General features: G+C 37.1%; 1 protein-coding gene across 1 annotated transcript in view; it reads left to right on the top strand.

Annotated features, from left to right (window-relative positions):
* The first annotated feature begins 564 nt into the window (after positions 1–564).
* The window catches only part of lrp1bb (low density lipoprotein receptor-related protein 1Bb), a 395,850-nt gene continuing 374,145 nt past the window's right edge, over positions 565–22,269 (top strand). The window contains exon 1 of the mRNA XM_038275471.1: positions 565–851. Coding sequence (XP_038131399.1) covers positions 761–851 — 91 coding nt within the window. The 5' untranslated portion in view covers positions 565–760. The remainder of the gene's footprint in view (positions 852–22,269) is intronic.

The following is a 22,269-nucleotide window of genomic DNA, read 5'->3' as shown; positions in this document are numbered from 1 at the left end:
ATTTTTTTTTAATTGAACAGGTAAGTGAATAGGTGTCTCATATAAATTTCAAAATATCCAATTATCTTTAAGGGTAAAAGCTTATTTACCTTCACAAAATAATCATAAATACGCTTTTTTTTAAACTAATTTTTAGATTGTTTTGCCAAGCATACTGTAGATAGATGGATGCGCGTGTGTGCAAGGGGGGGTGCATGTAGCAGCAGACTTTCGTTGTATATTATGTTTTGACCAAATGCAATTACATTATGTTACACTTTTCCGTTGAAATTGACATTCTATAAAAACTTTCACAAGGTTTTCTGCCCGTCAGAGAATCTAAAACAGATATGTACTTTCTGCCTTTTGTGCCCCCTCTGACTGAGCCCCTGTTAACGACACCAAATCATCTGCTTCCAGAGCTAACCATTTGATTAATGTCCACCGAGCTGCGCCACCTTGACGGAATTAAATCATTGAGAAAAGACAGGAAACGTCCTCCTTCCCTTTTTTTGCGCTCCCATCCATCCCTCCCTCACCCCTCTGTCCCCCTTCCTCCTCCCTCTCCTCCTGCCTCTCTGCCTCTCATCCCTCCGGTGCGTCTGTTCGCTGCTCAGAGCGGCGGTGTGCGTGTGTCAGAGAGCCGCACCGTTCTGCGCACTGGTTCCGCCGGACATCACCGGATAACGGCGCTCAGTGGTGGAGGGGGAGACTGGACACGGAGCAGGAGCAGGAGCAGGAGAAGCACCGTGGCTACTTGTATAGCCCGCTCTCCGGAAACATGTCGGAGTTTTTCCTACTCGCCTTTCTCGCCCTTTTCTCCGGATTATTTCCGTGCGCCGAGCCCTCGAAGGTGTCGGACGAGGAGAAAGGTAAGCTGGAACGGAACCGATGGGAATGCGCAGTCCGATCAAACTTGGCACTCGGGGCTGTCTTCTGTTGTACTATCTCTAAATGCTGTGTAGTTGCTGATTATTGTGTTTTTAAAATGCACCCATCCTGCGTTATAAACAGTTTATTACTAGGACAAAAAAAGAAAGATGCGCATTGTTACCCCCTGTCCAACGTGTCATTCTTTCTTGAAATATTTAGGATCTCTATCCCCACACGTTTAAATGCTTGAGCCTGAATAACAATGCCACCTGTATAACAATAACTCGCTTGGTGTGCGTTTGGCATAGCTTTTGCTGTGTTTGAGCTTTTCCAGGAACAGTCATGGGGAGCCAGGGCAGGATTTGGTAGCCTATCTGTGACTGCAGGTGCGCGGCATAGCTCTATCCTACAATGCAGCAGGTAAAGAATAAGCTTCCCTGGACCAGAGAGCATTTTTTCCCCCCATTAGTCCGAGTTGTAGCGTAAATCTCAGCCGTTGGATCCCTGAGCATCGCACCAGGACAGATTTGATAGGACAGTGGTGGATGCAGCTCTACAAAGGTCTGCAAAACCCAGGAGCTTATTGAAGCAGAAGAATGTCTTATATTTGGAGTTTATATAAAATAAAGACTGGTGGCAGAATGGGGTTGTCACTTTTTGCCCTTGCAGGAAAATGAATAGTGAGTAATTACTCACTATTCACTATTTAATTGCCTTCATTTGCTTTAAAGTAAGGCAATTAAACATCTTGACAGCAAGATGCCATGTTATAGATGTTGGCTGCCTCATTTGTAAATCTAACTTTATATTAACAGAAAGTTCAGTTGATACAAAAGAATAAAGCACTTCCACACTTTAAAGCATGCATATGAAGCAGTGATAGATCCTGTAAATTATTTTGAAGTGTTCCGTGTGAGCGGTGATGTTAAGTGGATGAAGGAATATGCAATGCTAGAAGAAATGATTACAGATTCCTTCTTCAGTCACTGCGTTTTAAACTCCACCATCCGCAACTGAGCTTCTCTCAAACAATTTGATGATGGCTCCAACGTGGCTTCGGCTTGTCAGTAAAAGACCTGATCTAAAGCGAAGCTTTTCTTTTAGAATTTCATGAAGCAGTTTTGAAGGGCTGTTGATGTACAAGCCTTAGATACAAGAAAGTGGTATTTGGAACTTGCTTTTGCTCATAAAAAAAAATGATAAACCACCTCTATAATTCAACTGATTATGTGATCGCCTAATGATTTCTGTTTAATAGTCAGGTCCAATCATTTCCAGTGATTTCAGCAGAATTCCACTGCATCCTTTATCAAGGTAATGTCTCATACGTGTAATTTTAGGAGGACATATTTGGAGAATACCTTAATAAATGATAGTTATTGCTATGATGGCTTTTAAAGAAAAAGCTGTATTTTTTGGGCAACATAAACCCTCTCTGTCACCGAAAGCATCAGTGTTGTTTTTTTTTTTTTTTTGTAAATCAGAGTTCAGTTCTGCAGCCTCCAGTTTGTGCTATAAGCAATGTTCATAGACGGCAACTTATGCTGCTTAAACCTGATACATGATTTATAACCCTTAAGTTGAGGGCCATTAGCAGGCTGCCAAGTTAATGTTACAACAGTATTTGAATTAAATTAACAGCCATCATTTCAGGGGTGTGTATAGAAAGTTTTATGTTTGTATCAGATGAATGGGGGGCCAAGCTTGGGGTGACATATCATAGTTAGAGATGCTCCAATCAATTGATCAAATATTGAAATAAATGTTGAATAATTAATGCATGAGATTCTTTTAAATAATTGGATGAATACATCAAAACAAAAACAAAGGACATCAGCAACCACCCATATATTTCGATTTTTGTAAGTATATCCTTTCCTTTTCCTTAATAAATTAAAGTAACGTGTACATATTTTAGATGTGACCTATGCATTTGCATGTACCCATATGGTACAACATTAGTCGTGTTCTGAAGCCAGAACTTAGTTCCAATCGGTGCACTCCTTCAAAAATCATATTTTCAATGATGTCTAAACTATAGCGTACCCTCCTTTATATTCTCCAGCAAAGCACAGTTTGTCAAGGCTGCTCTGACTGTTGTGAAACTGTCACTAATGTCCCCTTCAACCGAGCTTGGAAAACAGGGACTTGGAGATTGCCTCGCAATCAGAGTAGGCAAGACAAACACTGGGTGCTTCTCCTGGTGCATGAAATGAAAAGATGGATTTGCCTCTTTTCAGTCCTGTAAGAGCGTCTTTCGCTGCAGCAGTGCAGGGGGTTTGGGTGAACTTGGTTTTGACTGAAATTATAAAATTAGGCATAAATGTAATAATGAAAATTGTTGTATTGACACACGTTACAGCAGTAGCTGTCATCTGCCCCATTTGCAAGAATAAATGAAACGTCTTGTAGTTGCACAGTAACGATAATAGAATTTCTTTTTTTAAACACAAAAAGTGGTTAGCCTAATTAGTCTGAAATTAATTTATTTCTGCGTATTTTTGGCTATTTTGAATTGAATGGCAAGCAGTGTGTAGTGCTTATCTCTGAATGAAATGAAAGCATTCCCATAGCTCAATGTTTGAATTGCATTGCCTCAAATTAATGCTTTAATTCTGTGTTTCCCTTCTTATCACTCATATCCATCTAACATTGAACTGGTTGACCTGGCTTGGCTGTTGTGCCAGGAAACTGCTGATCAAATGCTAAGAAGAGTTATAATAATATGATCACACCAATATACTCACTGTTTTTATTTGTCTCTAAGAAAGAAAAATCTAAATACTCCTAATCTCCTGCAGTGACCTCAGCGGTAGATAAGCATCACCAAGAGCAAACAGCTCAAGGTTGTTTGTAATGTATAGCCCATTTAAAAGTTGATAGTGTTGTAGAAGGCACGGGTCTGAACACTAATGCAGGTAAGAGTGGCTTCAGCAGCTAATTAAGTAAGATAGTGAGATATGATCGCACAAGGGTATGTAAGGGATTTTGTGGTTTAATGTGCAGAGGTTTAGACAAAATCAGTACATGTAGTCATTTATTGCTTAAGTGTCTTAAGTTAACCTGCATATATTTTTTCCTCTTTTAAAGCAGCGTAACTCGCTTTACTCTGATATTATACAAGAACTGAAGCAAAACTGCATAATTTTTAGGCGTTGTAATATATATTGTCTAATGTGGTGGTGTAAAGTAATCAATAGAAGGAAAAAAAAATAAATGAAAAGAGAGGCAGCTGTTTCTATTGTTCCTTCTTAATTGCAAAAATTGAGTTTCATTTTGTTTTTAATATCCTATTATTGTCCAGACCTGGATAGGGACCATTTCAGCACTTCCATTTACTAAGATAAGAAAAAGAAAACAGGCTATATCAGAATATGGATAATGCTTGGTGATTGAGTCGACTACATGCATACAAAATATTTGAAAAGGGCCTTTTGGTACAAATTACACTCTTTCTGGATCAGTCAAACAAATCAAGGCTTATATTCAAAATGTCTTTTTCTCTACCTATATTAATATATTCGGAAAAAATAACCTAGTATTCATATGCATTGTGATTTATATGATTTATATGCATGCAAGTACTGATCAGCAACTGATCACATTCTGTACAAAAAAACAGCATGATTTTATGTTCATTAATTATTCACATTTTACAGTAAAATGTGTCAAAATCTACATCTGAATTACCTCCTTGCGTTATTTACATTGTTCCCTGTAAAGATTACCGTTAAGTTATTATATTTTTTGCATGAGAACACAACAGTAGCAGTTAAATATAAAAAAAAAAGCCACTAGAAATATTTTTTCCATCTGAGTTTGTCATCCATATCAACAAATAGATCTTTAATTTCAGCACTCACTGTATGCTGATTTTATTTAATTGTTTTTAAAATGTGTTTTTGTCAACTTTAATCCAGCATCTAAGCCAAATACACATTATTAAGGTTAGCCAGTCACTCAGTAGGCACAGCTAGCACTATTGCAGGTTATATTGCAGAGATTGAAGCTTTCTTGCCCATGAATTTACAAATAGATTATTTTCTTTATTCATAGATGTAAGCTTTCAGTTTACATTGACACAATGTGATTCACTTTAGCCTTTTTCCATTTTCCCCTCATTAATTGATCACTGTCACAACATAAATATTTTCTATAAAACTTATCGTTTTCTTGGGCCTCTCTACAATTGAAGCTGGATCTCAAAATAAAGGGTTTTAGATTTCTATTGATTTTAGTAAGTTAATTGGATTTAATTTGACAGCAAATAATTGTTGTATTATTGTTGGACTCTGTTTTCTTAAGCTATTTCTAGTTTTAAGTGCCGTTATTTAGCATGGAGATCAACTGATATAGGTTTTTTTTTTTAAGACCGATGCTTATACCAATTAATTTAACATAGTCTAATCAATCCCTTGTAGATTCTGACTTATTTTTTGGTGGCTGATTCTTGAAGCCTTTATTGTTTGTTTCTTCTCCATTTACTTGATAAAAATGACAGTTATAACAAATGTTACATAATTGTTCATTTAAACAAAGCTAGAAACATTAATGAACAAATCAAACAAAGCCTTCGTATAGATGGGAAATGGAGGGAGCAAGAATGATGGCTGTTGAATGCACCAATGCCAAATGCGCCTACTGGTCAATGCAGATACAAGAAATGAGTGAAATTCTTCTAAGACTGGTTGCTTTATAGGTATAATGTTAAACTTATAAGAATTCTAAATGTTTAATATTAGAAACACCAAACTCTATGTATTATTGGAGTAGGTAAAGCCATTATCAGCTGTAAAAGCCTCAGACACTTGTGTTCTATATCTGACATTGTTTAAAATGCATTTAACTTGGCTCTTTTGTTAAACATTGCTCCACTCCTATTACATTATTACGTTTGGGTCATTTAAGATTACTTTGTATACAGGAGAATGCATGGTCCACTCATTGACTGCATGGTCCCCTATTCCTGTGGCAGTAAAACATACCCAAACAATCCCACTTTCATGACTTTTAATCTATAAACTTCTTCATTTTTGTATATTCTTTCCAAAGTAAATTGTTCCTGAATTATTGAGATTCACCAAATATCAGCTTTGATTTTAGCTGAGGGCTGTTGTATTTTAAGCTTTCTTGTTTTTTTGTGTGCATTTTATTGATTTCAGTAACACTTTCTAACTGTAGCCTGGATAATTTCAAATTGTTCAGAAAGGGCCTTAATGCTCTTCGGCAATTGACAGGTTGCAAAAATGACTTTTCGAAGGTGATTGCTTCTCTTTATGGCAATGTTAGCTGTATACAAAGCCTTCAATATAAAATCAATTTGAACTTGATCATTTGAGTTTTATACCATCCCTTATTTCCTTTATAACAGCAGGGATTTTCCTTATTTCTTAAATGACTAATGACAGAAATGTTTTTTCACATACGTTTTATTACTCTACACTATTAGCTCAATTGATAAAATAAATAAATAAATAAAACAGCCTGTCTGATCATAGCATGTTAAGTGATGATGCTTCAACATTTTTTCAGCAGAATATTTGAATGCTGTGTTAATATTTTTAACATTCTTAAAGGACAGAAGTTGACTGAAATTAGGTCTGTAAAACTGAATTAGATCAATACCAATGTCTTATTAAGCTACTGTATAAACTGTATAAAAAGACTGAAAGTAAACAATTTAAGGTCATGCAAAAGTTATACCCGGTACAGTATTTGCCAAACCAAGCATAGCTTTTGATGGAAGTCAAAATATGAGCGGAGAGGAATAAAAAATTTGTTTACTGAAAGATTTTTATAGCACATGCATACCTCACTTGGACAAATTGTAGCTGTCATTCGTGCTTCTTTACGGGCAACATCATAGCCTTTAAACATAAAGCTAAAATTCCTGATATTATCGCATTGTTCTTCTGAAAAAGTGTCAAAGTGTGGAAAATGAATGGTTGAATAAGACCGTAAGGGCAAGTTATCAGGCCAGCAGAAAGGCATTAGATAAAGAGAATTGTTTAAACTGAGCCTGCCTAAGGGAAAAGAGCTTTAATTGAAATAATACGAGGGATACTTGTGGTTGTCATTGAAATTTTCAAGTTTTGAAATGTTATTTTTTTATTTTTTCAAACTAGGAGCAAGCTGTTGTAGCTTATGAGTTCTGGATTGGACAATGTTAAAAAAAAATAAACACGCTAAATGCTACATACTATTAGTGAAGATGGTTCAGGTCTGCAGAAAGTTTTTGGCCACTGCAGTTTTCATTAATAAATAAAAAGACTTTGAAAGAACTGATGATCACATATGAAGTAAAATCACAATATGTCTGTCTTAGAGTTTTGATTTATTAGATAGATATTGCCCGCAGCAATAGCAGGGAGGTCAACCTGATTGTGACAGAAACTTGGCAGGAAGGTAAGTTTGGGGATTCTATCGAGCTACTATGCAAAAAAATAAATAAAAAAATAAGATGGTCAGCTGAGCAAAAAAAGACAGATGCAAAAGCAGGTGTGGCAGGGTAAGAGGTGGACCATCTATGCTACTAAAACGACAAAAAAAAGTAAGGATGGCAGAAGGGCTGCTGTGGGATTTGGAAACAGGTGGGTGTGGCAGTCAGCTGCAGCCAGGAGGAAAGCTTCATGATGTGGGTGGAGGGAATATGACTGCAGAGAGAAGATAAAAACTCTAAAATCAGAGGCTTGAAAGGAAACAATGCTCAGTTGGAAACTCACCCTATTCAGGACACTTTCCCTGTTCATAATGCTTTTAGAAAATCAGGACCACCTGATTGATTGGGTGTATGCTTGCTTGATATATATCTATTTTGACTTTTAAAATTCAAATAATGTAAAATATATATGTATAAATAATTTAAAGAGGTCTCTGTAGATTTTAGAGCTATTGAGATAAGAAAGTAGTTAACAAATGACAAAAACAAAACCAAACAGTATACATATGACGATGAACCAGGGTTCCTGCAGGTCCTTAAAACATCTTAAAAGGCATTGAAGTCTTAAATCAGTCTTTCATAGTTCTTAAAATTGTTAACACATCATAAATAGGATTTTATTTTTGGAATCCATATCAATCATTAAAATTATTGACAATTTTTCTTACATTTACCAAACCGCTTGCTGTAACCAATATTGGTTCTGTCCCGATAGCTGAACCAAAAAAAAACGACGTTGTGGCCGGACCTATGGTTGATATGCCTCTAACTTTTTATCTGGACAACATGGGGAAGTTTAAATTCAAAGAAAAACAGGCAAGAATTTTTTAGCATGACTAAAACCACTGCCAGGGAATGTAGATGTAGCACGATGGGAATCAAGGCAGTGGAGACACGTGTGAAGCTTGAAACTCAACTCGTCAAAATGAAGTTATGGAGAAGCAGCAGGTATTTCTCCTTTCTGTTTCACGCTTGTTTCTGCAATGCCTCCACAGCATATCTTAACATCAACAACAGCGCCATTAGAACCAAATCTCTGGATAATGTTTGGTGGTACGCCAACAATGAAAGTTGAGGGATTCAGAATGGAACAAAAAACGTTGGTGAATTCAGTTGAGTAATTGTAACAAATAGTGTTGTACTGATACCAGTATCAGGTGGGGCCCCGATCCAGCACTAAAATGGTGGTTTCGGTATCGGCAAGTACCGACAAATAGTGCACAGATCCCATTTTGAGAGCCAAAAGTTTATTGTCACCAATTCCAGGTAGGCAATATAAAATTGTAATGGATTCACTTTGTATTAGTCTTTTTCCTGCTTCACAAAGGTAGGCAGCAGCTTGATAAAGCCATAATGGCCATTATTTTATATCCAAGTACTACAGTATGCAGTTCTTCATATATACACACGCATCAATTTCAAACAGATGGTATCGGTAGCAGCCAATACTGCATAGCCAAGTGTCGGGTATCGGTATCGGGGTCAAAAAATGGCATCGACGCAACATTAGCTACAAATATATCTGTTATTTGTGTGCTTTTAGCTTTCTTCCTGTATAGAAAGTTTTTCAAAATTTGAAACACATCTACTGGACCAGAAAGTAATGGTTTATGTTAAAATAAACACTTGGGGTAAATTTGTCACTACCAGGTTTTTCTTGTGTTTTATTGTAAAGTTGGCCTTAAATTTTTATTTTAAGTGGCATTAAAAAGCCTTAAACATCTTGAATTTAACTTGCCTTATGCTTTAGGAACCCTGGATGAACAAAGACTATAAAATTCTAAAGATGTCATCAGACCTCTTCCTTTTACAGAGTGCATGCATGTACAGTTAAAAAGAATCAACTTAAGTATAGCTCTCATCAAAGTTTGTCAGAGAAAATGTTCACAAAGATAAAGACTGCTAGGATTTTATTCATTTATTTTTTGTCACTCAAGCCTATTTGCACTATTTGGAAACAGTAACAACATATTTTTCATAAAACAGGGAACCTTCTCGTAGTTAAAACGTGACAGAATGCAAATTTCAAAAGACCACAAATACTCTGTAAGACACTGAATCAGTCTTGAGAAACAAGGCGTCTTAAAACCTCCATCTCATCCACTCTGCTGCTATTGAACGAAAGTCAAAGGTAGGTTCTAAGCACAATAGCGATAGGTCGAGCTGATTAACTTTGAACTATTATCGGGAATGTATCTCCATCCTGGTCAAATTTTCAACCTGTGTTGATGTGTGGCTTAGCAGAACAGGCGCGGTAGGATTGTCTACAATGCTAATTTCTTTTAAAATCATTTCTGTTAAAGAGAATCAGATAAAGCATACATAGTTTCTAAACCTTTGACGCATAAGTTTGACAAAAAAGAAAACTTAACAAGCCTTAAGGACATAAGCCTACTTGCCTGATAAACCTGAAGTAATTTTCACCAAATAATGTTCTAAAAATGCAAAACAGTGAAATAGCAAAGTACATGTCTTGGGCTGATAAGCACAAGCCTGGATGAATCATTCAAAGAATGATTTCTGTCTGTATTTCTTTTTTTTTTTTTTTCAGAATAGGACTTCTGCCAGGAAAAAGATGGAAATTATCTTTAGAGCACTATTAAAGCTTATAAGAAAAATAAATGTATGTAATGCCAGCCAAAAGGAGATTGTATAAAGTTCTTACAATGCCGATTTATTTATTTATTTATTTATTTATTTTAACATAATGTAAATGGGATATGTTTTCTTGTTTTCTTAGGAGCAGACGTAGCTAGAAAGGGTGCCAACATTTTTCAGCTCTGGTTTGGGGAAACTGTTTGGTCATGACTAATAGGTGGCCTTCAAAGGTGGGGCTGCACTCAATTTTCACAGCTGTTTAACACCTCTTCCCCTACACCGCAAACTCAAAATGGGCCTGCCAGCTGCAAGGTCTCAAGCTCTGCTTTCTGCCCACCTCCTGTTCTGTCATGGCAGCAAAAGTGTCCACATCAGCGGTAGGTAATCCTTAAGATGTAAAATAAAAAAAGGTCTATGCAGTCTCTAAGCTAATCTGTCTTCACTCATTAATGAGTATAACACATGCATATTTCTGGTAAAACTGGGGTAAAGGCTTCATGAGGGTTTTGTTCCAACTGGAGGTGATGCTCTAGTCAGCATTGTACTCTGGCTTGAGCTGCTACTGCCTTCGGTGCATGGATTATATGTGTGTTTTTTTTATTTTTTTTATTGACTCCTACATTTTAAGTTTTTTTTGGCTATAAAACCAGGCAAGCAGTCAGAACTACCTCTAAGCTCTTCACCTGTGCCAGGGCAGACTCTGCTCTCAAACCAAACCTCAGTGTTTGCCTATAAGAAATTTTGAACACTGCAGTAACCACAATGAATTGTCATCTCAGGATTTTTTTTTTATTTAATTCAAGGAACTGCTTAGGCAGCTATTTTGCAGAATGACATCCAGTCTTTTAGGCGCTATGAAAAGACATTGAAACAGCTGACACGTCTCTCTGGTGATGGAAGCTGAGTGTTGCTGACATGGAGCTCTTACATCCTACATCGGGCAAAGGTGAAGCCACAAGTGACCACAAGTTTAAGAAAGGAAACCGATTCAGCCTCCAACTATTTTTTCTTGGGTTCTACAGGGTGATGATGAAGCTGTGCTGAGTCCAACATAAAGAAGTTATTGAGTTTTTGTGTGATGTCAAATTTAATATCCCTTGCCACAGTCTTAACTGTTCACAATCAATTCAGTAATAGACTGGATATACAGCGTGATTACTGAAGGAAGGAGTGTTTTTTTTGTTTGTATTCAACCAGATGTGGGGAAAAAAAGAGATTGAACAGATGGTGTGGATTTCAAATAAAGTTTCCCACAATGTTAGATATTTAACATTGTGATAATTTTCCTTTTGAGGAAAACTGTTAGCAGTGATTCGAGAAGCTACTGATTACAATCTACGTTGTATTAAAAAGTTCTCCTGCTCCTTGAACCTTTATAAATTTTGTTTGTTAGAGGCAAAAACTGATTTCCAACAATCATGAGCCCTATATGCTAAAGGGTCAGTTCTAACTGATGGAAAAGATTGAAGAAAAGATTGCTGATGAATCAATTGATCAAAATATCTTTTTATTTACACATTTAACTGCATTACAGTATCTCAAGCTTGCTTATGGAATTATATTTTGACATTTCAATATAGAAAATGTCATTCCCTGTCAATAATCTCTATTTAAATTGAGACCAATATTGCATAAAAAGTCAAGAATATGCAGCAATAAGATGGATCAGAGTGTGAGGATGGGGTTCATGAGTGTCTCTCAGCAAACAGGATGACGTCAACTTTCCACGGCTGATAAGTAATGGTGGAAAGAGGGAGGGAAGACCTTCAGTTTATCAGTCAAAAAGTTGATTGTGGCTTACCTGTCTGTGTTAGAGCCCTTTAGATGGAGAGAAAAATGTCCATAACTGTTTTTTTGTCAAAGGATCGACTGGTTGCTTCTAAGGGATTTATTAAAGAAGACACTTAGTACACAGAATTAAGTTTATTATTTCAACAAAAAACAAGCATGTTTCACATACTGCCCCCTCATGATCCTTGGACAAAGGATAAGGACTTAGTGAACTATTAGTTATTTAGCAGGTGGATCCCCATCCTAGTCCCAAGTCTATTGCAGCCTCTGGAAGGATTTAATCCATAATGGCCTTGTTTTTATCCTCATCCATCTTCTGTTTAACTGAATATAATCCATGTCTCTGTTAAATAAAAGCATCCCAACAGCATAATGCTACCATAACTGTTATATACGGTCCTAAAGGGGCCGCTCTAAGACATAACATCTCACTAGGACACTTTAAAGCTGTTATTTTTATGTGACAGTGTGAAAAGCCCTAAGTAAACAAAACCTTTTTCATAAGTGCCCGGGTCGTATGACCTCAAACTAATGTTACTTGTTAAAAACACAAACAGCCATTTTTATATGCAGTACACACATGCCCACTTCTTTAACTGAGCTTTCAAAAAGGGATTGCATTATAGTAAAGGTTAAAGTAAATATTCAGCTGGAAGGCCTGGGTTAAGCAAATGTCTTTCTTGAAGTGTCTCTTAGGGTGAAACAGTCTCCATCTTCTTTTCTTTATATGTCACTTTAAAAGGGTTATCGGGGATCTGGAAGATGGCAGCACCCTGAGGAGGTAACCTGTGCGTAATATGTGCACAATGTGTGCAGATATTTATTTTAGCAGCGGTGCTTTTCTATGCCATTTTCTGCTACCATTGCCCCATGTATTTATACCATGTCACTGAAGATGGATTTTCACTTCTCTACGTTCTTTTAGAAACCAGATATTGATATACTTAAAAGGTATACCTATTGTTCTCACTGTATGACATTAATGATGGTGATTTAAGTTGCCAAAAGTCCTTTTATTTGCCAAATGCCATAAAAAAAAATATATATATATTTAAAGATTTTTTTACTAATTTACGTATGTTTATATTTTATTTTTGTTTTCTTGGTAAACTGCATAACTTGGATCAAATTGCTTCAGTTTCCTCCCTCATGCTTCTCACCATAGTTGCAGGATTATCAGCCAATTCTACATAACAGAAGAGCTGTAGCTTAGTTTTGTATCCTATCCTTCTTCTGGACACTGGTACCCACAAATATATGATGGAATGAATATCAAGGCTTTGTAATGACCCTTCCAAAACATTACTGTCATTAAGCCACTTTCTAACTCATCAGATTATACAGTAGAGATCATTGTCAAGTTGAAGACCTCATTTTCACCCAAGCTTCAATAATCAGCTCATTTCTTGCTATTAAGCTTCATATATTTTAAGAACACCACCCCCAACCACCAGCACACAAACACACACCGATCATAAACTGTAGTTGAAATAGTGTTCTTTTGTAAGTTTTTGCTGTTTTTCTTCGTTTCGACTATGTTCATTATGTTTTGGATTTGTCTACAAAAATTAAGATAATTGTGCATAAGTGGATTTGCATGCTATAATCTGGCTTTTATGTTGCATTTTCAAAGAATGGTTATTAGCTTACTAAGTGGTCATTTAGCCCATGTTGTTATATGACTGATCCAGCATCAGTTTGTTGTAAAACTGATTGACACATTTTTAACCTAACGTGTTAATCTCTAACACATTGAGCTCTTCTGCTTCTCCTTCTGTGTATATATTTATTATTATTATCATTAATATTCCAGCCTAAAATGTATTTGTTATGCTGAGTTTCTTTGAAGTGTGTTTTCATAGAGACAGAAATCCAGACATTACATTCATGAAAGCCTTAGGAAATCTTTAATATTAGATCAAACTCTTCTTCTGCAATAAATTGATAACGGAGCAACAGATAAACATGTTTAGGTTTGCAGCACCTGTCAGGAACTGATCAATACAGTATGAAAGATTTTCTTTTCAAAAGGATTGTCGGTGAAGGCTTTGGACTTGGTAAACAAATGAAAGGTACATGGCAGAAATTCTTTCACCTTTTAATAATAGAAAATTAAATATCGTTCTCTTGCTAGATTTTAAAATCTACAAGAGCTAAAATACTATTCCTAGTGTATAAAGTCAAAAGTTATCAAATCATTTCAAATACTTTCCTTTTTTTCTTTAATTCAAGAATAATCTGAGTACATTTGGAAGTTGTGATAATATTTGGTAATGATTTTAAGTCTATCAAAGGAAAAAAAGAAGAACAACAAAAAAAAAAACAAGCAGAATTCCCATGGGAAAATATTTTGCATTGATTAACTAAATTACATAAACGGAACAGAGATTTTCCTAAACAAGCTTTAATATTAGTTAAAGATGATTCTTGTAAAAAAAAAAAAATAACCAAAAAAATATTTTCTTTAAATTATATTTTTTGGTTACTAGGCTATCCAGCCTCCGATTTTAATGTTGTTGTAGTTTCATTTTTAGATTTACAACCAGTGTCTCGCATGTATTAAGATGAAGTGCTGTTAGCAAAGACTTTTGGGAATTCTCTTTCAATCGTCAGTTCCTAATTAAGATTGAATAACTGAAAGTCTCCACAAGCACACACACAGAAACAGACAAAACAGCCTGGCGCCAGCACTTATGACCTACAGATTGATCAGAAGTAGTGGTGTTGAGGTGTTCGAATCCCCCAAGTGGCAACGGTGGTGGCCAGAGGACCAAAGAGTGGGCTGCCGAAGCCTGGCTGGGAACTCTCCCCCAGCTGCCACCTGGCACAGAGCGAGGGCTCAGTGCCCCATCATGCAGACTTGGCTCAGAAAACCAGAACAGGGGAGGGATTCATCCATCCCCCAACAAGCTTCATTCAGCTGACAAACCTAAGGCCAGTTGGTGATGCTGTTAGATTCCTCTTTGGGGGAAAAAAAGATTTACCGAGATTAATAAAAAAAAACCAAAAAAAAACACTGAGATAACCGCTTTTGTTGTACAGTACTGTAGACTAAAATATTTACCCTTTTTTTGATGATTAGTTTGTGTAGTTTTGTAAGTTTTGTGTGTTATTATAAGTTAGCTGTATCATTGCACAGTAATAAAACATTCAAATTTTTAGTCATATTGAGTAAAAAACAACTTTTATAAAAATATTGGAAGTTCTCTCTTGAATTTAAAGAAAGGGGCTTTTATGGCTTTACCAGTTTTTGAACTATGATTGATCTGACACCTTCAGCATGAAGGGATAGAACGGGAAAGAATGCCATAGGTTGTTGGACGACTCAATCTCTCCAGGTTTACAGAGTCCCATCGTTTTCTAGGGCAAGGTCGAAATCTGCTCAAGCAGCTGCTATTTCTCCTTGAAGGCATCGGAAAGCCTCTCTGTTTTGCCCTGGTTACCTAAGTTTCTTTAAAGGCCCTTACTTTTTAACACAACAGTAGAGAGCTTCTTTGTAACAAAATGACATGTCTGAAGGTGTGGAGGAAAAAAAACAAAAACTTACCAGCACACTGAACGTTTGGACAAACACACTTAATAATTTGATGCAAGCCAAATCTTAAGAGCCCTGACCCCTACTGGGCCGGCAAGGCTTCCTGCTGCATACTTGGTACTGTTTTAAGTAACCCTGGATTTAGCTCTCTCCTCTTCACTAAAAATATGTTTCTGTACAAGATGTCTTAATCGACTGACCGGAATTGGGAGGTTATGTTGGCTGATATATGAAAGGAAGTGGATTATTTGACACATACACAAATGAATCCTTCCATCAATAAATATCTGCCCTCTGTGTTGTGACTGCTTTCTTTGGCAGAGCATTCAGTGGTGCTCTCCAGTTAACCAGCAGAAAAAGAGAAATCATTGGCATCGTTTCTAAAGCTCATGTATAAAGCAGAAAGGGTGGTAACATGGAAATGCGGATCCATCAAAAATTGTGGGGCGAGGTTATGATGTCTTATATGGTTCTTTAAGTATTAATTAGGAGGATTTTCTGAGTGGCTATTCAAGGCAGCAGCCTAAAAGAGGTTCTGGACCTAAAATATTTGTGAGTCTGTCATATGGGATAAATAATTGAATCTTCCTTAGTGGCACTTTGCATGAATTGAAAATAATAGATAAAAACGGTATGATGGCCCAGAGTCAAACCTGCTGTAAAAGAAAACAAAGCTCATTTTTACCTGCTGGGACACTTCTTACCCATGTGTATTAAGTTTAGTTTTGTGACAGCGCTCTCACTTGGTTACTTTGTGTAAAAATTAGATTAGAAAAATGCATCACCACCAGCTGTCATCAATCTGATACGCTATGATTCTGCAACATGCTTCTGAGCTGCTATTGATCTCTGCTTCCCCGCTCTTGCCCTCCCCCCACAGTGTTAGATTGGAGTCGTATTAACTGCTCTCCCATCAATCACAGTTCACCCATGTTTGTTTGTAGAAGACTTTGATACGATTAGAGCAGTGCTCTCAAGCTTGTGTCACCCCCCCTCTACTAGATTGCAATGCGCCAGCTTGTTAAGGATGCAAGCATTCACTGCCGGTTTTAGTTATGTCCTTCATTGCCCCATAACAGAGAGGAGAAATTAAGCAGTTGCAATGTGTCAGCTGTCACAGTTATCTCCTGTTGCTCACTACCTGATAAGATCCACTGCCCCCTGTAGCAACTCTTTGCAAGAACAAAGCCCCAAGGGAAATCTAAACCCGTTTGGACTTCAGAAATGAAATATGTTTTTATTAGTGATTGGTACTGTGGCTTTTTTCACATTAAATAGTGAAGACCACTGCTGATATTTTTCTTGACCTAGATGACTTTTTTTATTTCTGTTGTATTTATATTTTATCTTACTTCTGTTGCATTATGGGTCACATATTTTCCAAGCATTCTCTACCATATCATTGGAATTGAATGATTTTGTTCCCCCTCTAATCTGGTCTGCTTCTTGTACAGTTCTACAGCAAAATAAACATATACTTGTGGAAAAAACAAATGGTATGCGGTCTTAAATAAACCTTTATTGAAGCGAGCACCAGTTTTTTAAGTTTTTTTTTAGCCTTAATTTTGGACTCTGGCCAGCATTGTATTATTATTTTTCTTTTGTAAAATACAATCTTTTTGTGTATCTACAAGAAAAAAGGAAATTGGTTTTCAGCTTTGTAGCAAATCCCTGGTATGTTGAAATTCACTTGTATACATAACAAAGTAAGATCCACCCACTTAGATCAACACTTTAATTCTGTCTAAAGAAAAGTAACCCATACGGTGCTGTTTTAGTGATACACAGTGTTGTTTTTGCGCAAATGAAGCTTAAGCGAAAATTCAATCTGAAAGAGTCCCATCAGCCTCACCTGGACCACCTGCAATGTCCCACGTTCAAACTTCAGTCAATCAATGTTGGGACCCCACCTCCTACGAAGCCAATCATTTTTTCAAAATCCCTCTTATTTATCTCCTCGCCTAACTTCTCTTCCACAAGCTTTCACCCACCTCCATCCCATCTCCTCCCTCACTCTCAGGGTATTCTCAGTCCCACTCATCCTTTAGCTCATCCAGTGTCTGGGCCCTGGCGGAGGACTGTAATCCTTTTCCTTGATTGATCATGCAAGCAAATGTCGATTCACAGTCTTCTTATAACTTTTATCACACTATGTTATAGAAATTTGGGTATATCTAATATATAATCTGTCTCAAAGAACTCCCACAGATGTGAGATGACAAATTTATTTTAACATAGCAGAGGTACATCCTGCTAAACAACACAACTGGGATGTGAATGCATGAATGACATTAAGTATCAAGAAGAGGCTGACAGCAAGATGACACATACTTTTAATCACCGTCTTACCTCGGATATATTGAGCTGGTGTACAAGTCAAAAAAGCTGTATCATATGGTGTAAGAAATCCAACGTAATTAAAATGTTGTCAGTGTATGTCTTTCTTTCTGTATCTTAATGATGTGTAAATTGAGCTACATGCAGTGGGTGGTGGTCTATTATTGGCAGTAAATGATCAAGTAAAGGTCACACTATTGGGAAAAACATTAGCTCTCTTGTCCCAGTCATCATGAAGTAATGAATGGAATTTCGAAGTAAACACTGGAGGTCAAAGTGACTTATAATAAACCTATTTTGAACCAATTTGTATAGCCTTTTATGTGGGCAAAATTGTACTTCTTAGAACTTCCCTTTGCCTAATAAATCTTAAAATAATTTGCGATTACTAATAGCAGTTGGATTGCACTATTGGACTTCAGATATTATTGAATTTCATATATTAAATTACATCTTATGAGTTTCACTGCATGTTTTAAAATTCCCAAAAAATCCTTTATATTGATTGACTTGTTATAATTACAACTTTAACTTCTTAGTTATAATTTAGCCAACATAGAAATTATTGTCGTAAAAAGCCTTTCTACTTTGATGGCTATTCTGTGCAAAATTATTATCACATCTCACTTAGCTGTAGTTATTATTGTTTCACTATGCATTTTCGTATTCCTCCCCATCCCTCCTCTCTCCCGGTCTTTCTTTTAATCTTTGGCCAACAAATTAATAGCTGCCAGTGGATCAAACTCGGAGTACTATTGAAGTAGACTAGTGTGATTAAAGGTAATTTAGGGATGTGACACTGTACTGAGAAAGTGCAACTGTCTTTCTGAAATGCTTTATCACCATTGGGAAAAGGAATCCTTCATGCCGAGGTGACATTTATGTTGATCTGCATTATGCATGGGCAGCTTCTTCAAGTAACAGAATGTACAAGGCCTGTTTGGTGTCATATGAGTTATTTCTTTTGATATGTGATTGCAGTTCAGCCTACATCAGTGTTCAAACTGTAGTTCCTGTCAGTGTTTTCTTTGAAAATTACTTGATGCACATTATTTCTGAGGAAATGCCACATCTCTTCCAATTATTCTAAAAGTCAGTCTGTATCCCAAAAAAAAAGCTGTCTATAAGAAAGGATACATACTCCAAGTCTACATTCACACGAACCTTTGTGAGGTTTTCGTTACTATTTAGTCTTTGATTAAATTACCCTGAATACATTTTCCTTTAAAGAAAAATGAAATGCTGATTTTAATTTATGACTATACATTTAATTATGTTTTAAAAGTAAAAAGTGATTCGTAATTAGCATAAAGTAATCTAAATATTTTTCAAAATAGGGTTGTTTTCTTTGTCCGGATTAAGTTTTTTAATGAACTGAATCATCCCTATGTCTGATGTTTAGCATTTTGTTTGGCAAAGATATTGCACTCTGGTTTAAAAGCACGGCTGTTGAGGCTAATTTAAGTTTAAGTAATAAAAGATGGTTATTCATATAAAGCAATCATCACCAAAAGTACTGTAAATGTATTTAATTTAGTCTCTGTACAAGAGGCATACTACTAAAATAGAAGACACTTTAAACTGAAAAACTGGAGTGAAGTAATCTTGAGATGATGGAATCCCAGTTTTTCATTAGAGGATGCTGGTATTCTTTATTGTTCAGGTATGTTCAGTACTGCCACTGTTAGAACCACAACAATTATTTATCCAGCTGTTGATGTATTATTGTATACATATCAGTGCTGAATCTATTCATGATATATATCATGATTAACTTTATATTGAAATAATCATCAACAAATTAGTAATCAAGTCGATAACTGGAGTAAACAGACTCTAAAACATACTATTTGCTCATTTTAAGCAACAGTTAAAAACTTCACATAAGAATACTAGCATTTTAGATTTCTGACAACAAAAATGCAAAAATGTAAATACCGTATTTTCACGACCATAAGGCGCACCGTACTAAAAGGCGCACTCTCAGTTATGTGTCCCATTTCTGTATTTAACACACACATAAGGCGCACCGGACTATAGGGCGCGTTTTTTATATACAGGTACATGTCCTCTACTACCTTTAAATACCTCTACTGCGTATTTAAAAATACAGCGGGGGCATAACTGAGTATGACTGTGCTTTATTCATGTATTTATTACAAAGTATTAATCAAACCTGGCAGCTGGCCGTGAGACAGAGACATCGCAGATGACACAGCGCTGTGATCACTCCTAAATTAACTTAAAATCCTGAAACCTGCCGACAGAATATGTTCGCTTTTATTACCGGTATCCTGGTGCCTGCAGCTAAAATTATTTAGATGAAAAACACCTGCCAGCAGCCGCGGTGAACGAAAGGATTTCTGCTGTCGGTGCACCGCTGGTATGTGGGGGTCTGAGCGCCTCCGACAGAAATAGATAATCTGGATGAACTGACTGCAATTATTAAGTTTTCAGGTGGACTTTCTCACTTAAAAACATATTAAAACTACTTTATTCCAACTGATTACAGCAAATATAGCTGCAAGATTTAGATTATTTAGATGAAAAAACACCTGCCAGCCACCGCGCTGAAGAGGAGGAGACGCTGCTGTTGAATTAAGCTTTCAGGTAGAAAAATAGAGCGGGAGCAAAACTGAGTATGACTGTGCTTTATTCATGTATTTATTACAAAGTATTAATCAAACCCATCAAAGTCATCATCCTCTGTTTCTGAATTAAACAGCTGCGCTAAATCAGACATGCCAGTTTCCCCTTCTGCGCTGTCAGAGTCACTTTCCGTGCAGCGCAGCTCCTCAGAAATAATGCCGGCTTTTGCGAAAGCTTGAACAACAGAGCCAGCAGACACGTTAGTCCAAGCATCTACAATCCATCCGCAAACGGTGGCGTAACTTGCCCGGCGCTGCCTTCAACTTATCCTGAAACTGTGGTCTCCGTCGGTCATCCATCGCTCCCACGCCGCTCGCAGCCTTACTTTGAACGGGCGCTTCACACCGATGTCGAGTGGTTGAAGTTCCTTTGTCAGACCCCCCGGATAACGGCGAGCACAGCGTTCATTTGATTCACCTTTTTTTTCACATCGGCTGTGAGATGGGCACGCAGCGATGGTGATGCGTGGAAAAAAACACCTTGTCTCCTCACATAGGCTACACCTCCCTCAGCCACGCTTTCATCATCTCCTCTTTCATCAGAGCGCTGTCTGTCTCGCTGTCAGCTCCCAGATCAGCTTCTCTGATTGGTTGATGCGGCGCGTCCAGCAGCAAAACTTAAATTTTTCCATCTTGAGCAGCAGCAGCGTGACGTGCTGCACCTGCGGCTCAAAACGCGCTGCATGACCTTTTGCTGCACCTATATGCGCGTCAACCATTGACTTTGCATGTAAACTCGCTGCTTCTGCTGCACCTGCTGGGTCCGGTTCACACCGATGTTGAGCGGTTGAACAGCGAGCACAGGGTTAATTTGTTTCCCCATGTTTTTCACATCAGCTGTGAGATGGGTACGCATGGAGTTACAGATTAATGGTGATGAGTGGAAAAAAAACACCTGGTCTCCTTACATTCAGCCACTCTTTCATCATCTCCTCAATGAGGTGGTCTCAAAAGTCGCAGTTACAACACACATAGGGCGCACCGCACCATAGGGCGCACCGCACATTTTGAGGGGAAAAAAAGACGTTTAAGTGCGCCTTATAGTCGTGAAAATACGGTAAGCCCTACTCCTCAAGTGGCAGAGTTTTTTTAGCTTTGCCTGGTTCAAATTATGTAAATATGAATTTTCCTATTAAATTTAAATCTAAGCAAGTCCGTTTTTCTTAAAATGAGTCTTGTTGTTTTTCTGGAATTGGGCAAATAAGTGAGACTCTTTGACAATAGAATATAAAAAAACAACAACTGCAGATTCTTATTTCAAGTGCATAACATGTAATTTTCTTATTTTAAGGGTAAAAATTAACAAAGAATCAAACAATCTTATTTTCCCACTCAAATTGAAGGTAAACCCACTTATTTTAAGAAATGTAATGCTGTACAAATTTTCAGACGTTTTTGCAGTGTAAGATTAGTTGATAAGTGGAAAAATAATTAACTGTATACCTAATTAACAATAACAACATGTAATCATATTGCTTTATACACTGCGAAAAGTCATACTGTAGTACAAAATATGACAATTAGAAACAACTGTTATAAACAGTTAAAATCACAATGTTCAAGCAGCAACCTTGAATACAGATATTGGCAATGCTGGGGTTGCTCCAACATTTCAAACAATCTGTGTGCTTGTGCGTTCTCATGTGCTCGTGTACTTGTGAAACGTCATCAGCCACAGCACTAGTGCTGTTCCAATTAACAAGAACAGCAGACAGAGAATGGACAAAGTCCCCAGATGTTGTTCTCGCCCCTCCCTATTTACAGAGTATGCATCAGAGCAGACTTGTCCGTCCTTGAGATTGACAGCTGTCCCAGTAAGTAAGTTTTAAGATCACTTGAGTCGAAAACATTATAATATACAGTCTCACTTTATGGCCCATTTACCGATTTAATGCGTTATAATACAATTTAAAAAAATTCCAAAGTTGAGAGGTCCACGGCAACCAGCGGACCTCCGAGGGTAATGGCAGGCAGGCCTGATCCTAGCCCGTCTGCAGCAGCCCTCTCTTGGCCTAGCCTTGTGTGAAGGACCGATGGTTCTGATGGCGATTTATTTGTTTTATTTAGCC

This window comes from Cyprinodon tularosa, unplaced genomic scaffold (genome assembly GCF_016077235.1).
Source record: "Cyprinodon tularosa strain WSP-4 unplaced genomic scaffold, ASM1607723v1 ctg96, whole genome shotgun sequence".
Taxonomy (NCBI): domain Eukaryota; kingdom Metazoa; phylum Chordata; class Actinopteri; order Cyprinodontiformes; family Cyprinodontidae; genus Cyprinodon; species Cyprinodon tularosa.
The sequence above is the reverse complement of the archived record's forward strand: the minus strand, read 5'-3'. Positions and strand labels throughout refer to the sequence as shown.